This window comes from Bombus flavifrons, chromosome 14, assembly GCF_040668555.2.
Source record: "Bombus flavifrons isolate JBK064 chromosome 14, iyBomFlav1_principal, whole genome shotgun sequence".
Lineage (NCBI taxonomy): Eukaryota > Metazoa > Arthropoda > Insecta > Hymenoptera > Apidae > Bombus > Bombus flavifrons.
Window position 1 is genome coordinate 4,266,595 of NC_138455.1, and position 27,559 is coordinate 4,294,153.

The following is a 27,559-nucleotide window of genomic DNA, read 5'->3' on the forward strand; positions in this document are numbered from 1 at the left end:
GGATGTAAAGTGACACGAGAAGGCAGTTCGTTACCAGAAGAAAATCGCTCCTAATTATATTTACTCTATCTAGCCATTTCCTCGGGTGCGGCGAGTAAACGTGCCAGATGAAAGGAAAACGGCATTAATTCATTCGCTCAGTTTTGGAATAAAATAAAATCAAATAAGACGATTAGATGCGTTAAATGTAGTAACAATGGGCACTGGGTTTATTATGTATCTTAAAATGCCAATTTTAAAAAGAGTAACAGACTCTGTTCTAGTCGTTTTAATTATGCTGCATCGTTCAATAGAAAGAAATTTAATAATAATTAGTTTCATTGGAGTTAGGTAAATTTAATAATAATAAGTATTGTGTAACATGAGTAATTACACGCCCTCACACGTAATGTTTATTTAATAGATCTTTTCCAAGCTAACTGTAATCGTATTTATGATGACTTTGAATAACAGAATGCAAGTGAAACGATCTTTTCATTTCCTTGAAGGAAATAATGCAACAGGTTGACGCTTTGTTTCTTGCGTTCTGTATCTTGCAACGATAATTTTTGCCGCCTTTATTTTTCTTACCACGTTATCGCTAATTAGCATCCAATTTAATAACTTGTTTGAAATTTCTTTGGTTAAATATACATGATAAGAGGATAGATCGGGAGATAGTAAATTTATTCATACAAACGTACACTTCGCTTTTCCTACGCCATGAAAAATATAATTCAACTTTATGAAACACTGTTTGATTTAAGTCTACGCTGCGCTTCGTTGAAGAATTTTGCTTCTTAGGAGCTCTAATTAAAATCCGATCGAATAATCTTCCTTCGAGCCTTAAGGAGTTCTTAATGTGAATTGCAAACAAGAACGATGAGGAGAGAGTTCAAATATTCTTTTAATTTATCATCTTACGGTAATTTTCTGAACTTTTACCAGGCTACATACCCGTTATTTTTATCTTAAAGTAAAACATCTAAAAATTCCGAATAATCGTCAGGATAACATGCACAGGAACTTTCACCGATCTCTACTTTCTTTGCTCGATTTATCAGCGTTAAATTACTACTTCGGAGGAATGACAAGAAAGGGTATTAACCTATTCACACGAGCAACCATTTAAAAGCCAATTGAGAGTAATAAGATGAGCACAGTTTAGAACGCTTTCAAACTGTTTTGTAAGGTTTCTCTCGTTAAGAATACTTTGCTATTAATTCAATTTTACAAGAAATTTTGTTCAAAGTTGCAACACTAGCTTAGTTTTTACATAGAAAAAAACGATATCCGCTGTATATCAAACCACTTTGAATCTTCGTGAAAGATTATTTTCCGTGACGAGACAAAGTAAAAATTATAGATACATCGTTTTCTTAAGTCGTTAGGTTACAATTTCTCAAAAATGAATAAACGAAGTCACGAACCTATAATCTACCTCAACATAGAGCAACTACTAGCAGTGAAAGTGACAGAGATTTTGGGGTAAAAAGTTGTACCAATTCCCACTGGAGTTGCCCATTTATCGCCAGGAAGGGTCAATTTCTATAATTGGGGAGTTACGATTGGCAAATGTACCTTTCATGCAACACCATCAAAGAGTCAATGTAGCACAACGGTTTAGGAATCTGCCTCAATTTCAGTTAATCGCGAATACCTTACATATTCGTATCCACATACATCATCCCCATCGCGCATACCGGGTGTGCTAATGGAACTATTACGGAAACCGATTCCACGCACGTCCGTACATCGATCACATCCAACTAATCACGATATCTCGGCCTGGTGACGATTCTAATTAACTCTGTGAAAGCTGTAGACCCCTGCAACGTTGTGCTTTATACCAGTTATCAAATATCTTCGATATTTCCAAGATTTTGTTCCATACGTTTTCGACAATTCGGAACATTCAGAACTACATTTTATTCCAGCGGAAAGGTAGATACGAATGCGGTTTCGTTCAAGTGTACGAAAGTTAGCTAATAGCTTTTAGAAACTCACATTTCGTCCAGGTTTTCTGGAATAATATTATCTCAAGACATGCGCATTTTAAAAATCAACAGTATTCTAATGGTCAAGTTCTATCAAGCGGTGTTTTCTATGCAAATAACGTATTTGGTAAGCTGATGTACCGACCGACGAAGAAGCACGACGTTGAAGGACAATGTCAAGAATATGCGAATTTTGTAATTTGTTTGAATGAAAATATTCTTTCACAAAGTGTTTCTGCACGGTTTGCGATATATATAAAATTATCGTTTCGGTTACATAATTATTGAAATATCTTTTCGATAAAGAGTTGTCGAGCTTTTCAAATTTCTTGTTACATGTAACTAACATCTTGTAATTCTTTAACATTGTTCTATCGCTTGCAGGAAATTGAACACCGACTATACACATGTATAAATTGCCCTATTTCAAAGTAATTTCGCTGTGCTATTTTTAAAGCGTCTGTCCCATTTAAAAGAAAAAGAGTAAAACCGAACGATAAAACCATTCCATCAGCAAAACTGGGGCACGTTCGTGGAATAACGTATACTTGTATTTCCACCGATTTCTAGGAAATGAACGCCACTGAACCGCGAACCATAGAACGTGAAAAGCATTCGAACGTAGATGATGATGACCTCGAACAAGGTATCTCGATAAGTGATTACCAGCGATCATCTTTTCTTCCGACTCATTCTCTCGTTCTGCTCTCGACGAATTTTTTCCACCGATTCTTTTCAATGAAACTCTCGAAAACACTTATCAGACTCGGCGTCTGTGGGATTTCCCTTATTACGCTCTCGTACCGCAGAACAAATGAGATTTATCATAAGCAGCCGACCTCGTGGATAAATCCTAGCCAACCCCCTGTGAAGCGTAAAGGAAGAATAAAGATAGAAGGGATGGGTATAAAGAAAGTACAAGGTATAACAACGAGGAAGACGGGCGAAAGGGGGAAAAAAGTCGACCAGAGGAAGACAGTTGGGTGGGTATGGCAGCCGTAGAATGTAATTTGAAAAGTTTTCTCGTTAAATTGCGCAAAACGCACGCGGTACGCGGCCACGGGACAGCGGGTCGTCCAGGAACAGGGACAAAGTGGACGACCAGCGTCGGGGACAATGACGAGCGCGCCAACTGATTTTAATTATGGAATCTGCGTAGGTAAAACGCTCAATTTTCCCATCATTCCACTGCCTTTGGCCCTCTTTTTCGGTTCCACCTGGTCCTGCAATTTCAATCGAATCCACTCACACCGGCTCGCGTCCCTCTGCCACCCTGCTGCAGTCGCCACCCTTCCTCCTCGTTCTATCTCTGTCTCTTTCACCCTGCGCGATCGATTTCCACTCGACTCCAGGAAAATATCGACGAATGTCGAATTACGATTCGTCCGTGTTCGTCGAATAACAAATAAAACGCCCGTGTACTTTTTCCGATCTTCCGTAACGTAACAGCAGGAGGGTAAAAATGGCCAATGGTTGTCGAGATGTCGGCATGATCGGTATTATGTCTTTCAATATCACCGTTGAAATTACATTATTATTGCATTATACGTGTTTCGACGAGTGAGAAATGCAATTTTCAAGCCGAACGCATTGTCAGCGGAGTTTTTCCATTTTCATTCGTGGCGCGTACAGGAACGAGATTCGAAAATTGACTGAACGATGGATAAAAATCGAAGAAAGCAATAAATATACATTAACACCTGCGAAACTGCATCTTGTCCTTCAAAAGAACTTCCTTGCTGGTGTAGTATATTTTTCTAAAAAAGAACCTACCAAACTCTGTTTCCCTTTGTTCCTGTCTCGTCCACCGTTAATTATCCGTCTAACCAGACAATTTCTCGGAGCCTTTCGCTAAAAGGCGAGAGAAAACAGACCGCCGTCCTCCAATTATCAGAAGCACGAGCCGATCTTCTTTCAGTGGGGTGAAAAGAACGAAAGAATACACTTATCGCCGCAATTGGTCTACCAGTGAAAGTGTGAAAGCATTTAGTTTGGCGAATGAATCCAAAGTAACAGCACGGCGGCCGCCATCCCAAATTGCTAGCCTACGTTTTCTCCCTTCCTATGCACGGCGGAGGCCAACGACAAAAAAGCACGTGCAACGTGTAAAACGGCCAACCGGAAAATCGGAACGCAGGGGGAAACGGTAGACCGCGTAGAGAAGAGGAAGCGTCCGTGCTGGACAAAGGTGAACGGGCAAAGAAAGAGATCGCGCCTAGGGCAGCAAGAAAGATAGAAAGGTCGGTTTCGCTGTTTTACGGGTCGTAGTAATTACGGTTTCGGTGTTTTCCGGTGTTAACAGTTGTATCTGGCCCTGACATCTACCTGGTCCCTCCATTTTCCACCCTCCTTGCGGCTGGCCTCGCAGCCGACGCAATTTTCCAATTCGGGAATAACGCTCACCAGCCGGGTCCTCCCTGCTTATTGTCTTCGTTTTTCTCTACCCTCGTGTCCGCCAGTTTTTCACCGGATAAATACGTCCTAACCACGAACTTTGCGTTCCAAATTCCAGGGCCGGAATTTCGCTCTCGATGATGCGTACGCGTAATATCTCTAAGTCCATCGGGAAACGTTGCTTCGTTCTCACACGTTGGTTACTATTTGCGAGAATACGTAATGTTGAAAGTTGAGTCAGGCAATGAGATAACGATGATAACAACAGATGGGGAGTTCAAATGACTGGAGAAAGTTCGGTTTTGTCAATTTAAAGACGAAAGTCTGAAGAGAAGGTAGTGCGAGTGTAGATTAGAAATTTGAGACTTTCAGGGCCCAGTATCTCGCAGTTTTAAAGAAAATATCCCAATACTTTGTAAGGGTTTTAGCGAGCTTCATCAAGGGTCAAATATCACTCTGATACGTGCTTTTCAAAGTATCCCATCGTTTCGCAGGCATCGCAGCAACCTTCGTCAGGGATCGTATGACACTGTGGTACTCATTGTTACACGTTGTTACACATTGGTACACATCGCTGATGCTCAGGCCAGTTCCTTTTTTTAAAGGAATATCCAAAGCATCGTACCTAGCTTTATCAGAGATTGAACGATGTACTAATACCGAATATCAATGATACTAGTTTCGATTATCAATTTATTATTCTATGCGTGTCACACTTAAATACGCCAAGTACGTAGTGGATGATATCGTTTATATTCGGACGACGTCATAATTGCGATGATATCGTCTTTATGGTAGGTTTTCAATTTTGTGTGGACTACGCGAGAATATCGCGTATCGAACGATGAAATATCTCGACTCAAACATCCACGGCGGAGAGAGCGTTTCACCCTCCGCGAGGAAAGTCTTTCACGCTTTCGATGCAAGAGTGTTAAGGGTCGCACGAGTACATCGTTAGAACGTTAATTGCCATTCGGCGTGCACACCGGTATTGTGCGACGGTGTTTCAGACTTTTAACAGCGTTCTTTCTCGTTACGATAATGGCGGTGTAAGTAAGAAGAAGGGTACAGGTTTAGAGTGTTTTTGTGGAAATTCACGGTGCCATTTGCCTTCGCGTAGAAGCCGGAGTTAAAACAGTACGACGCGCTATAACTTACATTCGACGAAATTCTTTTATCGCCTTGACTAATGAAACATGCCATTCTTTTTATACATTAGCTCAGTAAAAAATTTCAGACATATTCAATTTCAACCGGCGCGAAAGCTGCGAGTTCTCATCTCACCTGCAAATTTAAGAATAATAAGGCGAGAAAAATAAAAAAAAGAAGGAGGATAAAAATATGTAGCGAATTAATTTGTAAATCTGCTTGCAACTAACGACCCTCGTTGTCAACATGTTCCTCGTAACGTTAAAAAATTTTGTGAAATTTGTCGAGCACGAGATGGATCTTCAAAAAACGTTCCATCCGCAGACAGATCATTCAAAGAATTTAATTACCTCGTTAAACGCATATCATCCGGGCGTATACCCATGACCGAATTATAGCGACGTGTAACTGCAGGCGGAAAAAATTTCGCAATAAGTGGCGTCGTTGCGAATAGACTGGCTAGCAGGATCAGAGGATGATCCAAGTTAGGTGAGTGGATTCGAGGGCCAATAGCAGGAGGGCCCTCAAAGTAGCTCAACGACTCGTTATAAATTGTCGTCGATTGCTCCACCTTGAATTCTACAGAAACGACGACGTAATGGCGTGGAGGAGAAGATCATCGGGAGGATGGGGATGCCTCTATCGGGAAGTTCCTTCCGACTGGTAAAGGAAGGAACGGAACGAATTAATTCCGTAAGGACGAAAACTCGAGAACAAAGACGAGATGCAGGATTCAAAGGACGCAATTGGATTCGAAAGCCCGATTCGAGCAAGGGACGCGCTTACACAGGGCTATCTCTTTACTACACTGCTGATACAGTGGCCAACTTGTCCAACCCTGCGTCGCCATCCTTTTTTTTGTTACTTGCTTCTGCCCGGGACAGGCGCGAGAGTGTGCGAAAATTGCAGCGAAAGCTGGCGAAATCGATAAGCTTTTTCTGCACGTGCAAGTGATTTTCTTGCGTGGCAAATTTGTCTGTGAATTCACACATTTTGGGAATTTATTGAACCGAGTGAAAAAACTTTAACTACTACGTTGTACACGGTGCGTCTGTATAACATGTATAAACGGACACGAGGTAATTCCTTGTGAAAAAATAAGAACAAGACATAGAATAAAATTTGTTCATTTAAGGTTTAATTTTCGAGAAAATCGAATTTGAGAATTTATCATACTTGAACATGGTTAAAAGTACGGACTAGACGACTAAATAATCGACAGGAGGTTATTCTTTTTTCTAATTATTATATATTATTCCATATTCCATAATTATTCCATATTCCATATTATTCTATAATTTTATTCCATATTCTATTTTTATTTTTCATAAAGAATCACCTCATGCCCACTTGTACGCGTTACTCGGCCGCACCCTGTATATTTATAAAATCGATATAATAGGTTTTCGCTCTTTTCTTTAAAGAAACTGGCTTATTTTAACGCGATAGATTTCGATCAAGAACAGCGTCATTGACTTTTTTATAGCCTTTCGATTCTTCATTATTCGTACGATTAGAACGATCTACGTCAAGCGAGTAAAAGAAACTCTTCGTGTTAATCAACTGACTTTCCGAACAATTACTATCGAATTAATGTAACAGCACTTCGTAGCGACATCCCATAGAGAATACACAACTTTTCCATTCAATCCAATATAAACTTGCAAATTCCTGAATCATTATTATACAATGTTTCCGGTGCATCGTACAATACGATGATTCACGGCGAACTGTTTAAAATTTATCGAAAGGCTTTTCTTGCGCTGTTTAAATAGCAGGAAGGCAAACAATTTGTCAATAGTTTCTTGCGAGTCTGCGAGGAACGAGGCCTGCGTAGACCGCTTTCGACAAAGTGCTCTCTAATTACTGTTCTCCGCTGAAATATCACCGATCGCAAGAAGTACCTAATGATTTCCACGACTGCAAGGCCACAGGAAAGAAGGGCAGATCGAATTCACTGCGAGGGAACAAAAAAAGAAAAAAAGAAAATCGCCACGAATCAAAGAATTTAATTGGATTTGCGAGGAATCGACTGTGTTTGAACGAACGAAACGAATCCCGCTTCTCAAAGCGTTCGCTCGCGATGAGCGTACGTCCGCGCGGTATTTCGCGCGTCTGAAGAATTTAGGGAATCGCGATTAAGAATTTGCGAAACGAGGTTGGAAGCTGCGAAGCGGTTGCTCCATATTTTGCATAATTTATCGCAATCTCGCGTAGTGCGTTTCAAATAAGAAACCGAGTTAGGAAACTGTGAAAGGGAGAAGCGACGAAAATTCTTCTAGCGAGTTGCAACAAACTCTTCCTGCATCAATGATGTATACTTACGCACCTGATTATTTTTGTAATATATTTACACTCGCCCGCGAAAATATTTGAATGTTCATATACACATTTTATGAATATGTCATGTATGTCAGACTTCCACATTTTCGTACTGTTATGTATATGAGCGACACGATTAAGAAAACTATCTTTTTAAGTTTAAGATAGAAAATTCTTAATATTTCTGCCACTTATCGACGACAAAATTTTTCCCTTTTACAATTTACGTAATAATAAATTTCGGAGCTCTTTCGAATTTCTGATAAAAATTTTATTGAAACGAAGAGAAAGGATTTGATCTTTTTTCTAATCCGATGATATTTGCCTTGTTGAAATGTCAAATTGCTTTTTACAAAAAGTTTCGAAAATGTCAGCTGAAAGTCGCCTGGGTTTTCTTATTCCCCACGAATTACGCGGTTCGAGAGAATTTCGTGAATTGCGATTAATAGTTTGCGAAACAAGGTTACGAGCTGCCAACTACCTAACGTACGCTTTGCATAATTCATTGCGTTTTCGCAATGTCGTGTTCACGAGGCCGATTAACCGGAGACGTAATTTATGTCAGAATCGCGTTTTCATTCGCTTCTACATTCTTAACAGTCGTTTGTATTCCGGAGTTTCCGTGAATTAAACTTCACTCGCTAAATTCCTGAATTTTATCGTGGGATAATCTTGACAAAACTCAATTTTTCTTTCTTATTTTTATTTTCGTATCCCCGACAATAGAAAAATTATAGACGAAAATTTGACTTATCTCTTTTTCATTGGTAGAACATTATACATATATCCTAGATGTAGGTGGCATAAATTTTAGAAAAAGAGAAATTCCACGGTAGAATGTGTATTTGCAGAGGCATGACGACTGCAACGAGAATTTATTAGGTATGTTTACAGAGCAAATACGCGAGGAAAGGAAGCATTTGAGGAAGATATTTACGAGCGTGCTAAGAAAGATAGAAGGTGTCGCGGATTAGTTCTAGAACCCAGAAATACGGGAGTTTGCACTTTATTGTTATGAATATACATTTGCAAATTAAAATGTAGCTTTAGGAAACCTTTTCAAAACGTGTGTGTCTCGTCTATCAAAAACCTTGCTTTCGAGTCACACAATTTTTTAAAATCCTTAGCTCCCTAAAAAATTTAATTCGTCAAAATAATGACGCAACCTTGCAGTTCATGTATTACTATAGCGCGTTAGTATTACGAATCGTAGAAATACACGTATATGTTTTATTCAGATCCACATGCGACCCTCGCTCGACAAAAATTTCACAATCTACCTTTCGATGGTCACCATAAATTTACAGGAATAAATACGCCGATATTTCTAGCTGATGCCAGCTGAATCTTGAATTCCAATCTTTCCTTTCTATCTTTTCTCTCATTGCACCCTCCTACCTATTTCTTTTTATTCTTCTTTCGCACACTCTCCACTCTTCCTGTTCCCGTCTAATCCATATTCCGGCATTAGCGTCTCCCCTTTCATTCATTTTCTCTCTTTTGTCTCATCAACACCACGCTTTAAACTCTTTCCCTTTGGTTATTCGTTTCCCTTTTCCTTCGTATTCCATTCATCGTGTCGTATTTCTCTTTCCTTTAATCTCATAGATCCGGTGGAATTCACTGTGACTATTTTTTCGCCCTTGTTCCGATCTTTTTCTTCCCGGTAGCTTCCATTTTCCTAACTTTCGTGTTTCTCTCGTTCCAACGACGCCCCTTATCCTCCGTTGACATTTTCATAGCGCATATTTCGCATTTTATTCAGCTTCCCGACGATTCTCTAGTTTTTCCTTTGAAAAGCACCCGAGAGCACCATAAACAGCACATAAATGTTCCTTTATCGTTTCCTGTTTTCCTCCCATATTATCTCCTTACTTTTAATTTCCTGCCATTTTTCAAGCACTTCCTCCACCCACGTTCAGATTTCCCATTCCCATACCGTCATCGGTTCTAATTTTCTACACCGCTTCCTCGTTTACTCTACCAACGTATTTCTTTTGCCACCGTTCAATAGCGCCGTATATACTCTTCTTCGTTCATTCTTTCAACGCTATTTCCCCGGACCCCCTTCAATTCCTCTTTGTCTTCCTTTCACCCCTCATCTAATTGTCTTCGTTTTGACCCTCATTACAGACCATTTTTCTCGCCTCTGGTCGCCTGCCGTTCTCGTACGACAATGACTCACCGCTGTCTTTATTTTTTCCTTACCCACCCTCCATCTATCGTCAATCGACCGTTTTCCACCTATCGTCGATTCCTTCCAGACTCGTATCTCTTCATCCACGTCTCCGCGTTGACCTGCTCCACGCGTCTTGCTCCGACGTTTCTCCAACGTTGCCCCTATCTCTATTCAAATCCATTCCCATCCCATCATTCTCCGCCAATCTTCCTCGCACCCCGTCTGTCTGCGTTTCCCTTTGCTACTTGCATGCCCACACCCTCCTCCTCGTCCCGTCCTTCGTTCAACCTTTCGCTTTCTCCCTCTTTGACCTCCCTCTCCCCGGAGGATCGTCCACCCCTTCGCAGGCCAGAGTGCAAGCATCACCTCCGACGGGCGCGTGATTCCACGTGTGCGCTTCCCCGTGACAAAGCCAGATTTAAGCTCCGCTTACGAGTCGGAGCTTTCCAGCTGGCTCGAACCTCGCCGGGTGCTCTCTACTGCTACACGCTGCCGCTGTATAACGATTTTCCTCCTCCTCCTCCTCCTCCTCCTCCTCCCTCCCCCTGACATTTCGTTATCAGCCATAATAGACTGCGTTCCGCGGGAGCAGAGCGAACACGCCGAGATTTAGAGAGACGCTCTCGGGATGTCCCCGCGAACATCGAATGACAAAAAAAAAAAATGGATAAAAAGAGAGAGAAAAACAAGAAAGGATAGAAACGAGGGAAAAACCACGGGAACACAATGGCCGCCCTTTGTGTCGCGTAATGTGCCCGGGACTGTATCGCCTGCTTGCCAAATATTTCCCTGTTGGATCGCTCGCGTTCGTCTCCCAGCATCCGTCTCCTGTGACTGCGGTCTTTGAAGATATTTTGTCTTCCAATGTAACAGGACTACATTTTTAACAGGTGATGTATCGCTTTTATGGTTTCGCGTGGAATAGTTCTGTTTGAAAAAAATACAGTTGACCTTCAAATCTGTTCGAAGCGCTTCTTGAACACACTTGAAACCGTTCAGTCTGTTTAAGGAAATCTTGTCCATATTGTACGTTCGAATCTTGAATCGAAATAATTCTTAAAAATCTACCGCAATTCTTGTTAACAGTTTTAGGGACTATGAAAATTTATTCGTTGAAAAGATTAATGTCGGCCTGAATAACGCACTCGTGCATCAAGAAATGTCGAATAAAATTCGCCACGATTAAAATATTTTTTCTCCCATAAAAATCGACCATTATATGGTATTACAACATGAAATTTGTTAATAGCAAGAATTTTATACAATTCCAGAGATACAACGATGTTTGTTTCTTAGTAACAGAAATGAAGTACGAGTGCTTTGTACAAAGGCTTTGACGATTAAATCGACGACGCAATGAAAGAGGAGATCGTAGGTTTACGTTGCCGGTAAACGACAGAAATAGAGTGAAAAACGCGGTACTGTTATCAGACTGAATTAACGAGCGAGAGTGAACACTTTGCGCTGTGTGCCGCTCTCAAAAGGCAACAAATCCCGTTATGTTTTCGTGTATATTCCGACTACTTCTGCGGCCAGGATTAATCTTATCCGCGATAATGCGAAAATCGAGTTTACACGATGGGCGACACACATTTTTCTCCCTCTTTGTCACCTAGAAGGGGGATTTCTTTCAAGGCCAGTGGGTTAACTCCTGAAAACGATCGATCATATCATATAATACACACGATACGATAAAACATACAAAAATAATTTCGTCGTAAGCCATGTTATTGGAGGCAACGTTAATTGCAAATAGCCATTAATCCTTGGGTATAAAGAAGGGCAGTTTCTCCTCAGGAATTCGAATAAATAACATGTAAATTCATGCGTTGAAAATCGATTGCGTGTATAATACTACAAGAAGTACTATTCGAGTGATCATTAACGAGTGTTAAGGAATCAAAAACAGATACGAAATAAATGTGCGTTCATGCGTAATAACTCTTGACATTTAAATCCTGACCTGATTCCTGATCGAGAGAAGTACTTTCCATGTAATCAATTTTCCTTTGAAACTTATCAAAATCCTTAATTTCTCTAATTTTCAAGTTAACCAATCGCGAGAGGATTTTTGATAAAAATACTTTTCTCTGAAATGGCAAAGACAATTCAAACGGAGCCAGGGTATTAATTGAATGAATTGCCAGGGGAAGGTCCAGATGAACCCTGTTTACACATCCCACGATGAGAGCCAGAGTTTGACAGAGGAGGAAAAAGGATCGATCGATCGCCGATAGGGAAGTCAAAGGGGGGAAAAATAAGGCACATCGAACGACAGAAACACGGGGGACAAGGGAGAAAGAATGAAATAGAAGCTTGACACCCCTCCAGTGTGCAATTCTGACGAGTTGGCGATTCGATCCTGAAACAGGACTCAGGAGACAGCATAAAGCTCGCTCTACGCTCGTTTGTCCTTTCTTTCTTCATTTTAACCTTACCCACCCTCTCTAACCTGGACACTTTACGATCGTCCGTCTGTCACTATTTGTCTCGCGAACTTCTCCGCCTTTTTGTTCCAGCATCCCGATCTCTTCCCCTTAAAGATTCAATTTAATTCACTCACCATGAAGAGCCTTCAAATATGCCTTGCCGGCATTGATCAGCTGCCTCGCCCCCGGGTTGAACTTGTCCAGGATGTTCTACAATCAGAAATGTAAAAGGTGTTTGGTAATTTCCAGTTACATTTTACGTCTCGACGTGGTTAAAAAGAATAATTTATCGAGAATCGAGAGTAAATTGGCAGAGCGGATTGTTTTCGACGAACGTTAAATACATTCGACGCGATCTCTTTAGGGTAATAATTAAAAATGATTATCGCCAATTGGCAGTTATCATGGAAACGTGTTTTAACAATTTCTTGTATGAATGTATTGTATAGATGCGGGTAGAGAAACAAATGCGAAATGAATTGGTTATTAAAAATTGGTTATGAAAAGATTGGAAGATATAATTTAGCGTAGAAATGTAGTCGTTAATTGATTTATTATTCAACGGCGTTACAATGGCTAACAAATTACAGATCAATGGTCACTTTTAATCCGGATTCAATCAATTTATTTTCGCCTGCATTTTGCGTCTGCGTTATCGTCGAAATTCTTAATTGGATAAAATGATAGATCGCGGGATGCAATAAAGAATGCATTCAACAACGTTTGATTTCATTGCGACGGTTTTTCCTAGTATAAATAGATATCTACGCAATGATAACTGCGTTTAAATGCAGAACCATCAGGCACACGTCTTCATCAGACCTTGATCGATAGCTGACCATATTGGGGAGTGTTAACGAGTGTGAGTTAATCGGATTACGTCACTATGACGAATTAGTTTCTCGAGCAAAAGTCACGCTTCAGGGTCTTGGAATGCAGTCTGCTTCGCCGTGATTGCACTCCTTAGGTGAGGAATTTACATTCTCCGAGGCTACTACTTTTAAATGTTCTCAGTGGTCTGTGCCCGACTGTATTTAACGATAATCCGTAGTAAATCGATAATTTTGCGAAGGAGATAATTCTGCTACTATCATCGAAACTACGATTTTTGCTTAAATTTTAACAAACATATTCTTTGAGAATAACTATATTCCGCGGTTCCATTCCAAAAAAATAGCAAATTACTGTCATCGAAGTGACACGTTCGCAGTTTTATGTTACTCAGGTTTCATCAAACTCTATCAAGCTCCATGAAGGATATTCGCCGAAATCAAAATTTCTATTTTGTACCATCCACGACCACGATCTTCGACGTTAGATTCACCTTATACCAAGCTGGGAAATACAAAAAAGTTTACTCGTTGTCTCATCATTGCCTCGTTGGCAAGATCACGAAACGATCACGTTCCCGGTGGACAAAGCTCGGTGCAAGCAAACGGAGCAGAAAAGTAAACCGAAACAATGTCGACGGAACTTGGCGGTCAGTTGATGGGGCTGGCAGATGCTCCAACAAACAGGATCCTCGAGGACACGCCATGCCGCGTCTGTGGACGAATAACGAGAGCCACTGGCGTGGTTGCATGCTATCAGGGTGAACGTATACGAACGCCTGCGGCATTCCAGCTTTGAGGACGAGCGTCCACCGTCTTCCTGCGTCTATCTCTTCCTGCAACCTTCTCTCATCTCCCCCTCTTTCTTCCTAGAGCTCCTTTCACTCGACGGCATTCAAGGCGGCGCCTTTTACTAGCGCACTCGCAGCCTTTGCTTTACGTCTCTCCTACAGACTCACAGCCTACTACTGTCTCGCCGACTTACGGAACAACGGAACCGGAGTGTTTTGCCAAGGGTTGAGAGGCAGCAAGGAGCGCGATTAACGCCAAAAACACCGAAACTCTAGCGATACCGGCTAATAAGGGGCTGCACAATTCGCCACGGTGACGTTGATCCTCCGTAACGCCCTTTTCCTGCGCTAGAACCTGCAAGAATGGAACAAATTGCTTCGCGGGGGGGGGAGGGATGATAATAACGGTCTACCTCTGTCCCAAGTATAATGATCCGTGTACTTTGAAAAGTAGAGCAATTCGAGAGCTTGCGGAGCAAGCAGATTCGCAGAATTTTGAAGTATCGTGGGAACATGAGCTGCATTGGAGAATGATTGCTAATAATTTTGCGGTTTCATACTTGGAGACGTCGATCGAGTTATTACAGTGTTTTGCAGTTGGGAAAGAGATAAAATAGGATTTGGAAGTTCAGGAGATGTCACACGGTTTGTATATTGTTGTTGGTTATCCGATTTCGCGTGTAAATTGTGTATAAGCGGAGAAGTGAATACGCGTTGAAGATAAACAGAATCACGGTCGAATAAATTTTCATACGCCGCGGGTAGAAATACGATTAGGAACAAACAGTGTTCCAAACTGGTGTTAGAATCTTACGTAAGTTTCGCAGTGGCTAGGAAACAGTGCTGGGCAAAATTTTATTTACCTAGTAATATATAACATGTAATAAATATATACATATATATAATAATATAAATATACAAAAATTTAATAAATAGTAAATAGCAAATTAAAATGATATTTCACTTGTGCATAAGAATTAATTATCTTATTTAGGTAAAAGTTATTTAAACGATGCCAAAAATGATTTATTTCTTACCTATTATTCGCAAATGAAATTTCATCTGCAGTTTTAACTGAAAAACAAATGAAAATGGGTAAGTAGTTTTTGGTTTCGTCTTATCCGTTTCATTCTGTACAATGAAAAAATCGTGGAATCGATACGGTTATTTTTCAATAGATACATCACAGTCCACGTTTGCTTTTAAAATTACTTGCTTCTCGAACAAGCTGTCTGAAAGTCAATTCAATTTTGGCGTACTCGTCATAACCAACGAACGTAATTAAAAATTACAAATTGTAATTTACAGAAATGTTATATTTGCGTAAAAATTAATTTGCTTAATAATCGATAAATAATAAATGAAAATAAGTAAAGATGATAAATAAAAAATGAAATTATATTTGTAAATAACAATTAGTCTCATTATCTTAAATAATATATTTGGACTTCTCGAAATAACAAATAATTTATTTCTGTTTTTGTATTTTCACTTATAAATAACAAATGACTCTGTTGAAATAATTATTTAAATAAATATTTATTCAATGATGCCCGACATCTCTGCGAAGACGCATGAATTTGGTTCGATATAATACTTTCGAAGAAATTGACGCAGTTCTGCAAATTATATCTATGTAACGGAATTACATAGATTTTTGATTACATTTTTTGATCACGGAACGTGCTACAAAAACCTGTGGAACATTCTGTATAGAAATAGTAATTCCACGCTATTCTGCGTGGAACAGCTCTATCCCACGATCGAATAATCATCAACCGTCACCATAGTGACTCGATAAATTGAGCCACGTTTGAACCAGACATTTATCCGAATATCAAACGGAACATTTTGAATGAAAGCGTATGGTTGAACCATGAACGAAATGACAAAACTGACAGTTATCGTAAAGACAAGCAACAGGAATTGGAGATGGTAGAAAGTTGAAATCAGATCTCGAAACTGAAGGAATTGCGGGACAGACTTCGAAGAATGACACGAATGTGACTCGCTCGTGAGTTAGATAATACCGCGTGTCCTCCGGCTGAATAACGAATTAGAGTGTAGGACAGGAAATGTCTTTGCTTATCACCATTATGTAATTTGACTGGAAACGTGGTAACGCGACCGGTAGAGCGGTCAAAGGGCTAACTATTCTCTCAAGGTTAGTCCCACTGGTGCATCGTTGCTGACTCGAATTCGAAATTCCCGTCCTGCAGAGATGATCACAGCGGATATACATACTGTCCACCGCATTATGCCGCCATAATCCGTAGAGGATTCCGCTTCTTAGATTCGAACAGGATTTTGGTAATTAGCTGCATTTAGTAAAAGCCACACATATTATCATAAGATACAACGTGTATTATGTTGAAACATTTGTACGTTGCTAAATTGAAAGATCTGTCTGCTACTCTCAAATTAAGTGTATAGTTAAATAAGTTTAGCGATACAATTGAAATTTGTATTTAATTATTCACATCGTTAGTTATTTTAAAGTACCGATATTTACAACGTTTCTTTTGCACAAGAAGATATTTTTTGCGATAATCTAGCTGTGATTCAACTTTTGTCCAACGCGTTCTTCGCTAAAATTCAAGACAAATCTAGATGAAATGGTCTGAAGCAATACTTGCGTGGGAGAACGAATTTGTATAAAAATTCCCAAGTATTTACAATATTTTCATCCGCGTGCGATCAGTGTTTCATAACGTAGCTATTAACTCTTTCTGCAATTACGAAATCTAATTCCCCATGGAAATTTAATCGAAAGAAACATCGAACGAAACGTTTTCTACGACACATGGGAACTCGTTTGAATCATGGGGCTTGGCTAAATCGTTGGAACGCTGGGCGCGATTTCGCGGGCACACGGTCGTTAAAGCTTGGAGAATTTCGTTGAACGTCGCGTCGGGGCGAGCGTTTAATCCGAGCGATTGCCATTCGAGGGGATCGACGGTGTCACGAGACAATCGTTTCGCAGTGACCTGCACGACTGCGAAACGGTTCGTTCGGACGGCCGAATCGGCCCGAGGCCAAGCGGTGTCAGCTTGGAACGTGCACGAGGTGAACGAACGATGGAAATTCAAGTGGTCTTCCGCTATTCAAGAAACGACTTGTTTGCTCGCCCGATATTGCGCCCCATTAGGCAATATTCCGCAGACGAGACGCGACATTTCGCAAACGTCCAGCGGCCCAATTTTTCGCCGGGAACATCGTCCTTGCTGTGTGCACTATACATGTATTCTCGACTTTGCGACGTAACCCTTACAATTCGGTAAGCGTAGTTAGTTTGAAAAGTCGCGTATGTTCAATATCGATTTATATTGCATATACACTGGCTCGCGAAAATATTCCCAGACTTGTCCACATCTCTTATGAACACATTATATGTGTTTTACATGTGTGTAATGTTACGCGTAACGTATAAAATGTGTATATGTATACATATTGTGAGTAATAACATCTCTCTATCATGGTTATATTGGTAGAATTTGGAACATTTCTGAAAATATATACAGGAATTCCAAGATATTTAATAGAAGTAGGTATATATTTTGCAGAGGTCACAAAAGTATTTAAACGGGCATCATCTACGATATTAGTAGGTCTCAGTAGTCGATTGGATCATCATTAACACTTATTATATGCTTTGAAAAATAAATCTCAATTTTACTTAGATTATGAGTGTTCATAAACATTCGCGATCTAGATTATACATGAAAATTATACTTGCTATTAAAAATACAAAAGTGAAGACTTTTCATTGACGTACTTATAAACTTTCGGAACTGTTCAACGAACGTTTAACGTCTATCTGCAAAAGATATTTACGAGAAATTCACGATTCGAATCTATCCATGTTCAAATCTCTCCCAAAATTAATGTTTCTCCTTTTTTTTTTTTAAATCCTTACACGTAGTTTAAATCTACTCGATCGGTGTTCGAACGTACTTGCACTGTAGGTATTTACACGTAACACTACTCGCGCCGATACGATTGGCGCAGTTGAAAAGAGATTTAAAGCAAACGTTCCGCTCGCGGTGGATCGAAGCAAACGAATACGCTTAATGGAATTATCGGACAATCTAATGGAATCACCGACTCGATGACTTGCGAACGGTTTCAGACTACGTTAGTCGGTGAAGTACCAATTGCCACGCGAGTCGGCAAATTTACCCGTAATCCTTTCAGAGAACCGGTTTCCTCGTAAAGCACATCATCCTTGACCTGGCCGCGTCGTGAAAAAAATATCTCGAAGTACCGTACGTCAACGTTAACCACCATGATATGTTTGGAAACACTAATTTACAGCGCCTTTCTGTCCTCGACGGACATCTACGAAAAAAAAAAGATTAATATATGGTTATCTATGATGTTTAAAAATTGGAAATCTGGCATCTTTTATCGTCCGATTTAGGAGGATACAAGTAAGTGGATGGTGTATAGTAAATTCCACGTGAATCGAAAACTTGTCGTCTACAGTTGACTTAAAGAGTATTCAACCATATGAAATATTTCATACATCTTTAATATCCATTTCTAAGAAATGTTTCCTATTTTATTAAAAAATGTCGGACTAATCGTTCGAACATGAAATATAAGGTATAAAATGGGGAATTATATTTTACGAAACAACTATGAGTATTCATGCATGTGGATACTTTTTTCACCAATTGTATTTAGAGAATATTCTCCAGGCGTTAGCTTTGTTTTTTGTTTGGAAATTTTATCTCAAATGGACGTAAATAAAAGCATTTGAAGGCTAATATATGTCCCATGACAAAAATACATTTTAAGCGTGATACTTCGATCTTCCAGCTTTTCATATTCCACGTATGTGAACGTATAAATTTTATTTTCGAATATACTATGAATACTGTCATTTCACAGGGGTGCATGGGTAAACTTATTTTATGTCATATTACCTCGCATTCCTGTAATAAACGCCAGAGCGTAGTAATGGCGCAATATCTCACTGGCTAGTCGGAACGTCGAGTTATTTTTCCGTGGGACGGACATTAGACAAAAATTGTTGGTACAATAGAAGGAACGACAAATTGCACGTTGCGTGCAGCTGACGCGCTGGAAGATTTTCATTTAACCAAATATTAGATCCATCGTGCATTATAAAATAAATTACCTATACTCTGTACTCCTTCAAGTAAGATTCTTACAAGATAGGATTTCAATAAAACATCATGTAAAATATTGTAGTAGTCGTGTTTTCAGTCGAGAAAAATTCAGCGTGACAATTCGTCGAATTTCGAGAGCAGAGTCGTCAATCGTCGTTTCAACTTGCAACGTCCGAATAAAAGATAGATCATCGTGAAACGAAGCGGAATAGAAGCGAACAGTATACTTCGATTTCAAGCAATACCGTTACAAGTACGACTGTTATACCACAGCCACAATGGTCTCTCCATTGAGAACGTTTTATTCGCGATAGAAGTGCCTGTTCCTTTTGTCCCTCGTCTTTTTCGATTCGCGGTAAACAGATCACGTATAACCGCGTAGAAATTCAGCCTAAAAGACAAAAGAACATTTTATAAAGATGCATCATGGCCGTATCGACGGCATTAAAACGTCGAGCCAGGGTACAGAGGCGACAGTTAGAAGATAGATGAACGGAATTCATTAAACATTTCCACATTTTACATTACGATGTAGTTTATATCTTGCTCCTTCAAAATTTTATATTTATCTTGGGTGGTGAAATAACATGTTCCGTCTCATGAATATTTTAAGACGAAATGTGCCTATCAAGGTATTCGTCATCCTCGATCACTGTCGCGATTTCGCATGCTTCAAGGATCAACCGGCGGCAGTCGATGATTGAATATAGTCAGCCGATCATTTTGCATCGAATTACCATGTCGAAGGAAGCAGTATCGTACACGACAATATTAAATAAGCCTTATTCGCTTAAGTCGATTCAGCCGATCCGATCCATGTTTAATTTGAATTAATCCGATCGCGACGATCGACAACCTACGGTTTTATATTTCGATCGGATTCACTATCGAAAGAGTGTCAGAGATCAGTGCGATTAATTTTGCGTGCAAACTGTACTCGGCTTTGTACATGTACCATATATAAATTAATTTGATTAAAATACGAAATTACACGGTATTAAATTTCTAAATGCTTTGACAATTCTCGGAGGCAGAAGAACTTCGAACACTAATACGATTAAAGCTTTGGAATAATTTATTAATTGTACAGGAATCTTGTGTCAATGGAACGGATAAGCTGATATTTTGTGAAAGATATAATTATATGCTACGATAAATTCTTTTTCATTGAAAAATAAATATAACGCGGAATACGTGCGAGGTACAGAAATTTTACAAAACAAATTAGACCAATAATTTATGCATCGAGTGAAATAATGCTTCCTTGTATCCTATTAAAAATTATCAGATTACGGTAAACTCTTGATTAAAGAATAAATACATATCGAAATGAGGATAAATTACAGCGACTTAAAAATACCATTTGATCATCTGACCTATATCATATATTTATCATGAGCTATCGTGCAAGAAATCGAAGGTGTAAAGGAATGTCGATTGGCAAGGCTAAAGACGACGTTCAGTCTCCTGAATTCTGTCCGGTTAAAAATCCCACGACCGTTCAAGGATGGCAGAAAGGGTGCAGAACGGGAAACAAGGTCAATACCGGGCGCAGCAAGGTTAAATTTAACCCGGTACCGATTCCGTTATAGTCCACATAACTGGCCAGGCTGGCTAACCGGCGCTCGACAAGAAAATGGAAGTAACACGAGCATCAAGAAGGTTTCTCTTATTGGCAACCAGTTGGTCTCTGCAGGAATAAAAAGAGCGACCGAAGAGGGAGCGAGAAGAAGCCAGCCAGAAGACGAAGACGAGCGTGAAGCAAGAAGGAAAAGGAGATGTTTCGAAGAAGGTAGGGAAGAGAGAAAACGAAACAGAAAACCAGGCTGAAAGGCGGAGATGAAGAAGAAGCCAATGAATGTCGACTAACGGTACGCGATGCATGAATTTCGTGTGCACCGATGTATCGGTGTGCGCTCTTGTAAATGCCATTCGACACGTGTAAAAGTATATCCAGGGCCGGGCCAACGACACCCGAAACCCCACGATACTTTCCAAGTCGAATAGCGAGCTTTTCACGACCCAATCCCGTTATCACGGGCACGAGAATCTACAGTGAATGGCAATGTGTCGTAGAACAACTTGAAGAATTTTTGTGTTCTTTTGTTAAAAAGTTTGAGAAAGGTTTTGTAACAATAGGATTATATTTTTCATTTGGTTTCGACGTTAAGTACGTATTTTGAATATTTTAATAATTTCGATTTTTCTTTGCTGTTGTTTCTTTCGCGGCTATTCTTGCAAGCTTGTTACATTCGATATGGCTTGATTTGAGTAGCACGTGAAAGATTTTCAACAATGTTACACGAATAGCGAATCACCAGGTCGATCGGAACGACAGTTTCGAAACTTGGTAACGTTTCAATGAGCAGTCGATGGTTTCACGGTATTAGAAGGGTGCTTTGCTTTCACGCGAGATAGCGTGGCAACCGTTCTCTACCAAATACAATTTTACTACAACTGCGAGACGCTACGTTAAAGTGGAATTTAAGATTTGTGAAATTTGCAGTAATCGCGTATACATTTCAACGGAGAAAGTTGAAACATTCCTGGAACAGAAATTTCTACAGAATCGTTCAGGCTTCCTTCGCAAGAAGATACGTATCAATTTTACAAATCCATGTAACATATACTTTCCATTTTATTTATATTTTTCCCATTCACGTTTGTTCAAATTTTGTGCTTTCCCTTTACAACTTTTCAGCTTCAAGGGAAGCAAAATATCGTTAAACCGACCCTGAGCATACGAATCGCTGATACATCTATCCGTCTCCCTCTCAACGTATTCAACCTCCCCCCCCCCCGCCCTCTCTCTCTCTCTTTCTCTGTTTCCCCGCCAGCTCTTCGATTCTCTGTTTGTCTATCCGTGAATTCATCCTGACTATCTGGGAACGCCATCGACTGATCTGAATTTCAGATTTCCCGTGCCGAGCTCTGGTAAGTAATGCTCGAGCTCGGAACGTATGATCTGTCAGCACAGGAGTTGTAACGAATGTAATTTTTGGCGTGTGTGCGTCCGCCACCGGCTCCACTGGTATAATAGCGATGATAGATGCGAGCTGGCCGCACACCTTTGTAACTTCAGGATTTCTCAATAAACCGGGAATGAGTTACATCCTGTTAAAGGGACTTTTCGGGATTAACTACGCTTGTGATCGACAGGATCGCGGATTTAATCCTGTGACCGCTCAGCCATTAATATCGTTCCATTCAATGGCTACCTGCAAAGCATTACAAACGTTTGCCTTATTCGCGGTAAAAGTTACACTCGGTTTTTTGTATAACGTCTCTTAGCTGATTCCACAACTCTTTGTCTCGTTTTGTGCGTAACTTTTTAGATGGTCGCAGTTCTTCCGATTTTTCACGTCAATCTAATTTTGTAGATGTTTAAAAATGATCAAAGAATAATCTGTCTGATGTTTCGTTTATTAATAGGACGCCGCGGAAGTGACTAACCAGTTTGGAAGGTTATGCAAATTGAAAGCTACTTACCTTATCGAATATTATCGCTTTTACGCAGCTAACGAGTTGAGCGTGATTTACAACGTGGTATAAAGTGTGTTTACGTTGAAACATTCGCTTCGATTTGTTACGTAACTTCGTATTTTTGCGGCTTATTAGGAAACTTTCCAATTAAACAGAACAGTAATAAGAAGATGTTTCTAACATATATATTTATGTCATCGAAGGGAAAGAAGGTAGAACTTTGATAAAGGATTTTACCGTAACATCAATTCCATATAGCAAAGCTTTTAAATAATTTTGATTTGTTTTTTGCGTTACTGAAGAAAGTGAAACGCAACTACCGAAAACGTGTTACGTCAACTATTTCGTTCGAATCTAAATCGACAAGAGCCATTTGCGAGAATATAAGTCGAGTTGGGAGAAAGGAGAAATACGGATTAGAGCCTAGACGAACGAATTTCAATTACGTTTTAAATCAGAGATGTGCAGGAGAAATCTGTCGAGTCTGGATGCTCGATGCTCGATTTGCCGCGACGCCGCGTCGAATAAATTTCTCGATATAACTTCATTCTTCCGTCGTAAACTCCGTTTAACAGAGGGATTTTGCTCGTCCACATACAGGTCGTAATCGCAAGCATGCTAGAAACTTGGGTGAAATACATTTGCTTGCGGTAAATATCAACCTGCAGTCTCCTAAGCAGAGAAATGCTCGTGCTACAGATTATTTTCATGACTTTTATGATACTAGGTGTCGATATATGTATTTTCGTGTGAACTGCGTAAGTGCGTATCCAACTTTTCTCCTATTTTTCATTGTAAAATATTTAAAAAAAATTGGAAACCGTCGTAAAATTGCGGTAGGCACAGTTGTTGTTCTAATTAATTGCGTCGAGATACTAGGCACTACAGTGAGAATAAACGTTTAACCGACCATTTTCACGACTTCAAAAAAATGAATCATTAATTATGATGAGGAGCAGGTTAGTTTCCGACGAGCACGATGCGATTTTAAGCTCCGCCGAGTGTAAATTATTTTCTGATTAAAAGCGATTCGAATAATGAAAGCCGATGAAGAGCGAAATTTGAAAGCGAACAAACACGTGCATGCAGGTTCAATTTCTTGGCTTTCTTCTACTTCCAGCGGCCAGATAATGAAGTTTCACGTTACAACAATTTTATTTCTGTGAAAAGCGCGAAAGCTTTCAACCGTAGTGAAGCACCAAAGAATAGACAGCAGCGAAAGGAAAAATCTTACAAGACGCCCCTCATTTACAGCTACAATGCAAGAAAAAAGAAGAGGGAGAAGAAACCGTGCTACGTTCATAAATATCAGAATAAGGAAACTCATAAGAAAAAATGCATGTCGCTGTGATTTCTATTTACGTTTCAGATAAGACAAAAGAAAGGGAGAAGCAAGAGAAAAATAGAGGGGAAGATGTAATCCATATCCAACTGGCGCGAACCGTCTGAATTATGCACATTTAAATCAGCTCGGCTTGCACAAAGTTGCAATAAACGGCGTTACAACTTCGTAGTGGCAATTTCAGCGGAGGATTTGCATTTTCCGAAATGGAAATTGCATTTATAAATATGTTAAGCTCGCTTTAAGCGTTCGTAGAACTTATTGAAGGGAAATAAAAAGTATTTAATCAACTTGTTCAACAGAATAATTTATTGCATGATATTGATATATATTAACTACGTTGAAGCTGTTTGAGCGTATAACAAAGTTTTAATCAAAGAGAAAACGGGAAATTGACATATTTGTCGCGTGATTACGCAAATTAAGCGAGCAAATTAAGTCATTCGCACTGAATAAATGAAAAATTATTTTCTATTAATTTAAAGAGTATCGAAAGCTATATCTATAACAATATTTAATAAATTTCCAATATCAAATTCGCTAAAACGAAGCTTCGCGTGAAAAATGTGTATCGTATATTGCCAATTTATTTTTTCATAGAAAATGATTAAACTTGCCGGACGGTATTGTTAATTCGATGTTTCTATGTAAATGTAAGCAGGTGGCAACGTTTTTCCTGGATTTTTTCACGACGGTTTCGATTGCCGAGTGGAAAACAAATTCCAGCGAAACTGGCTGCAATTCAGCGGGATCAAACGAAAGAGCTTTAAGCGTCTAATTATCCTCTTCAATTTCATCGATCTGCGGCTGGTCCGACATGAAACAGCGCCGGTTTTCGGTGAACGAGTGTTCATGAAATTTCTCATCGTCCAGCCAGAACCTCGACTCTGCCCGGCAAACTCCAATCGAGGATTAAATTAAATAATGACAAGGACGCGACTGTGCGGGCCCCCGACGTATATGCTACTTTGAACGGATCGCCAAAAAGGACAGGAGACGACGGGATTTTAAACGACACATCGACCCTAGCTGCGTGTAATTTTACTTGGAAAAAGGACACCGATGAAGAGAAATTAGCGGACCACCGTTAGATGAAACGATTCAAAGGCATTTTTAAACTGAATGAAATACGAGATTATATGCACCTCTTCTTTCTTATTATGGGAGGCTTGACTTTGATTAACGAACAAATTTATCATTTATTTTCGAAATAAGATGGAAGTAACATTACGAATACGGAAAGATGACGAGTGCAGAACAAATGTGATAAAATCTTACGATCGTAGTTTCTCCACGTTTCTCTACACAAATTTTATCTAAATCAATTTCAAATTCTTTACTAGTAAATTAAAATTCTAAGCTAATGAATTTAACTTCTTTACACAAATTCTATGGTTAAAAATAATTTGGAAGTGTGATACGATCGAAGGTGCCAACAAATTTTGCTCAATTAATTTCGTTAAATATTATGATAAATTTCTCGATAATTCGTTCCGGTACAAGCTTACAATTTGCATTATCAGCCATCTAAATTTTTTACGTCGCATCTCCCTCTTTCCCTCCAATTCCTTGAATCGCATAGTCCACTGTTGGGAACATAACATTCCACTTAAGAGCCATTGTCGTCAAATTTTGCACTCGATCGCATCGAATATTTGATAAGCTTTCGGCGCAACATCTTACAGCCGTCCGTAAGGGACGAGATAATCCAAATAGATCTCTGAAAGCATCGAAGAACTGGAAATCGAACGAGCCGGAGGATAAGGTAAAGTGAAATGCAAGGAGACAGCGAAAGAAGGAGGCAAGAAAACCGGTAAAGAAGCGAAGAGAGAAATGTGGGTCTCTTGGGCACGACCTCCTGACCCATGCGAGTTAAGACACGATTGTCATGCTCATCTTCTACGAGGAATAAATCCTCCAAGGCTCTGTTGGCCAATAATTTAATAGCTTCGGGTCACAAAGGCTAGTGAACCGGCGGCGTCTTAAAATAGTGCGAGCTATCATTCCCGGAAATTTATGGAGTTTCTACTTAGCAGCCATGTCAAACGATGCGAGAAGTTGGATTATCAAAGCAGAGCGAAGAAAGTAACATTTCTCGTTAAATAATTCTTTCTTTCAATCTGATGAAAAATTAGTGTATTCAAAAAGCTTTCAGGCTGTACGTCCACCGAAGATATGGCAGTTTGATGGACGCATTTTAGGATGAGTTTGGCACTTGTTCCGCCAGATGCAATTGAGAAAATCAATGCAGCTTCTTTACTTCGAGCCAGAGAACCCGACAAATTAGTCGTATTCGCAGCTTTAATGAGTTTTGTTCGTAATTAACGGGGCCATTCGCCAATGTCGATACGTAAAGTTAGACGAACAGTCCGTGTGAAAATTGAATAATAAGCGAGCTACAGCGGACGAAATAATCCTTTAACCAGGCTCTCGATCTCGAGTAATAAAGTATAATTACTATTAATTGATAGACGGGCAAGGATTACTTGATGAATGATAGTACGTTTGCAGACGGTTGAAGAAGGCGCCGTAATAAAACGGGGATTAACACTTCGTTCAAGACTGATCACCATTCGCAGAGAGAATCCGCCGCATTCTTGCATCTCCGCTACATCTCCCATACTTTCATTTCGATCCTTCGTTTTATTTAATCTCAATAGCCGGAAGTCATCAGTCACCAGACACAACGTGAAATTGCTGAACTAAAGGATCCAGACGTAAATTGAATAATTTTTTTTTTAATTAAGCGGAATAAAATTAGAGGAAGGATAATTTTTCTCGGTAAAAACGTCAGAGATACTTCGTCTTCAAACCTGTCGAACGAGTTTTAAGACAAATAAATGTATTTGTGAAGCAAAGGATTTTAAGGGGGACGCTAGATTAATTTGCAAAATTAAAAGTTTTTTTTAGAAGAAATACGTGTACTCGTAAGTCATGGATTGAAAAGACATTTATTCAAAACGAAGGCAAATTATTTTATTTTACAAAGTAGAAATGACGAAGCAAGGATCGAGAAACGATCATGTTACTCATTAGAGGATATCGATCGTTTTCAGTGATTATTTGGAAGAATTGATTTGGTATTCCATGGAGATACAACCATTCCTGTTATGGAAATAATTCCCCAAAGACCAACAAATTTCGGCGTTAGATTCGAGTCAATTATATGTTAACATTTAACTCGTCTCGATACCGTTCCTCGTGCTTTGGTTCCAGTAAAATGGAGTTTAACTGACAGCTCAGCCAATCGGTTTCGGTTGCTTCGTCGGTTAAACTTCGTTCAACGCCGAGGACTTCACGGCTAAAGTCTGTCTAACGCTCGAACTAAGCTGTAGGACTTAGTTCTTGGAGAAACATACACAATCATACATCCCGATCCTGTTTAGATCTTGAAACATCTGCCTGGAATCCACACGAACTTAAATAAACTTCCCATTGCTCTTCCATAAAATTAGTTATTACATCAACTGTTTAATGCAAACACATTCCACGATGGCCAATGCATACACTGGTACTCGACTTTGGTATT

General features: G+C 39.6%; 1 protein-coding gene and 1 long non-coding RNA gene across 2 annotated transcripts in view; one reads left to right on the top strand and one right to left on the bottom strand.

Moving 5' to 3' along the window:
- LOC138187084 (uncharacterized) overlaps positions 1 to 27,559 on the top strand; it is a 243,144-nt gene that overhangs the window by 100,065 nt on the left and 115,520 nt on the right. The window lies entirely within an intron of this gene.
- The window catches only part of IRSp53 (Insulin receptor substrate 53 kDa), a 162,536-nt gene that overhangs the window by 81,821 nt on the left and 53,156 nt on the right, over positions 1 to 27,559 (bottom strand). The window contains exon 3 of the mRNA XM_069127556.1: positions 12,584 to 12,659. Within this exon, the coding sequence (XP_068983657.1) occupies positions 12,584 to 12,659 (76 nt within the window). The remainder of the gene's footprint in view (positions 1 to 12,583; positions 12,660 to 27,559) is intronic.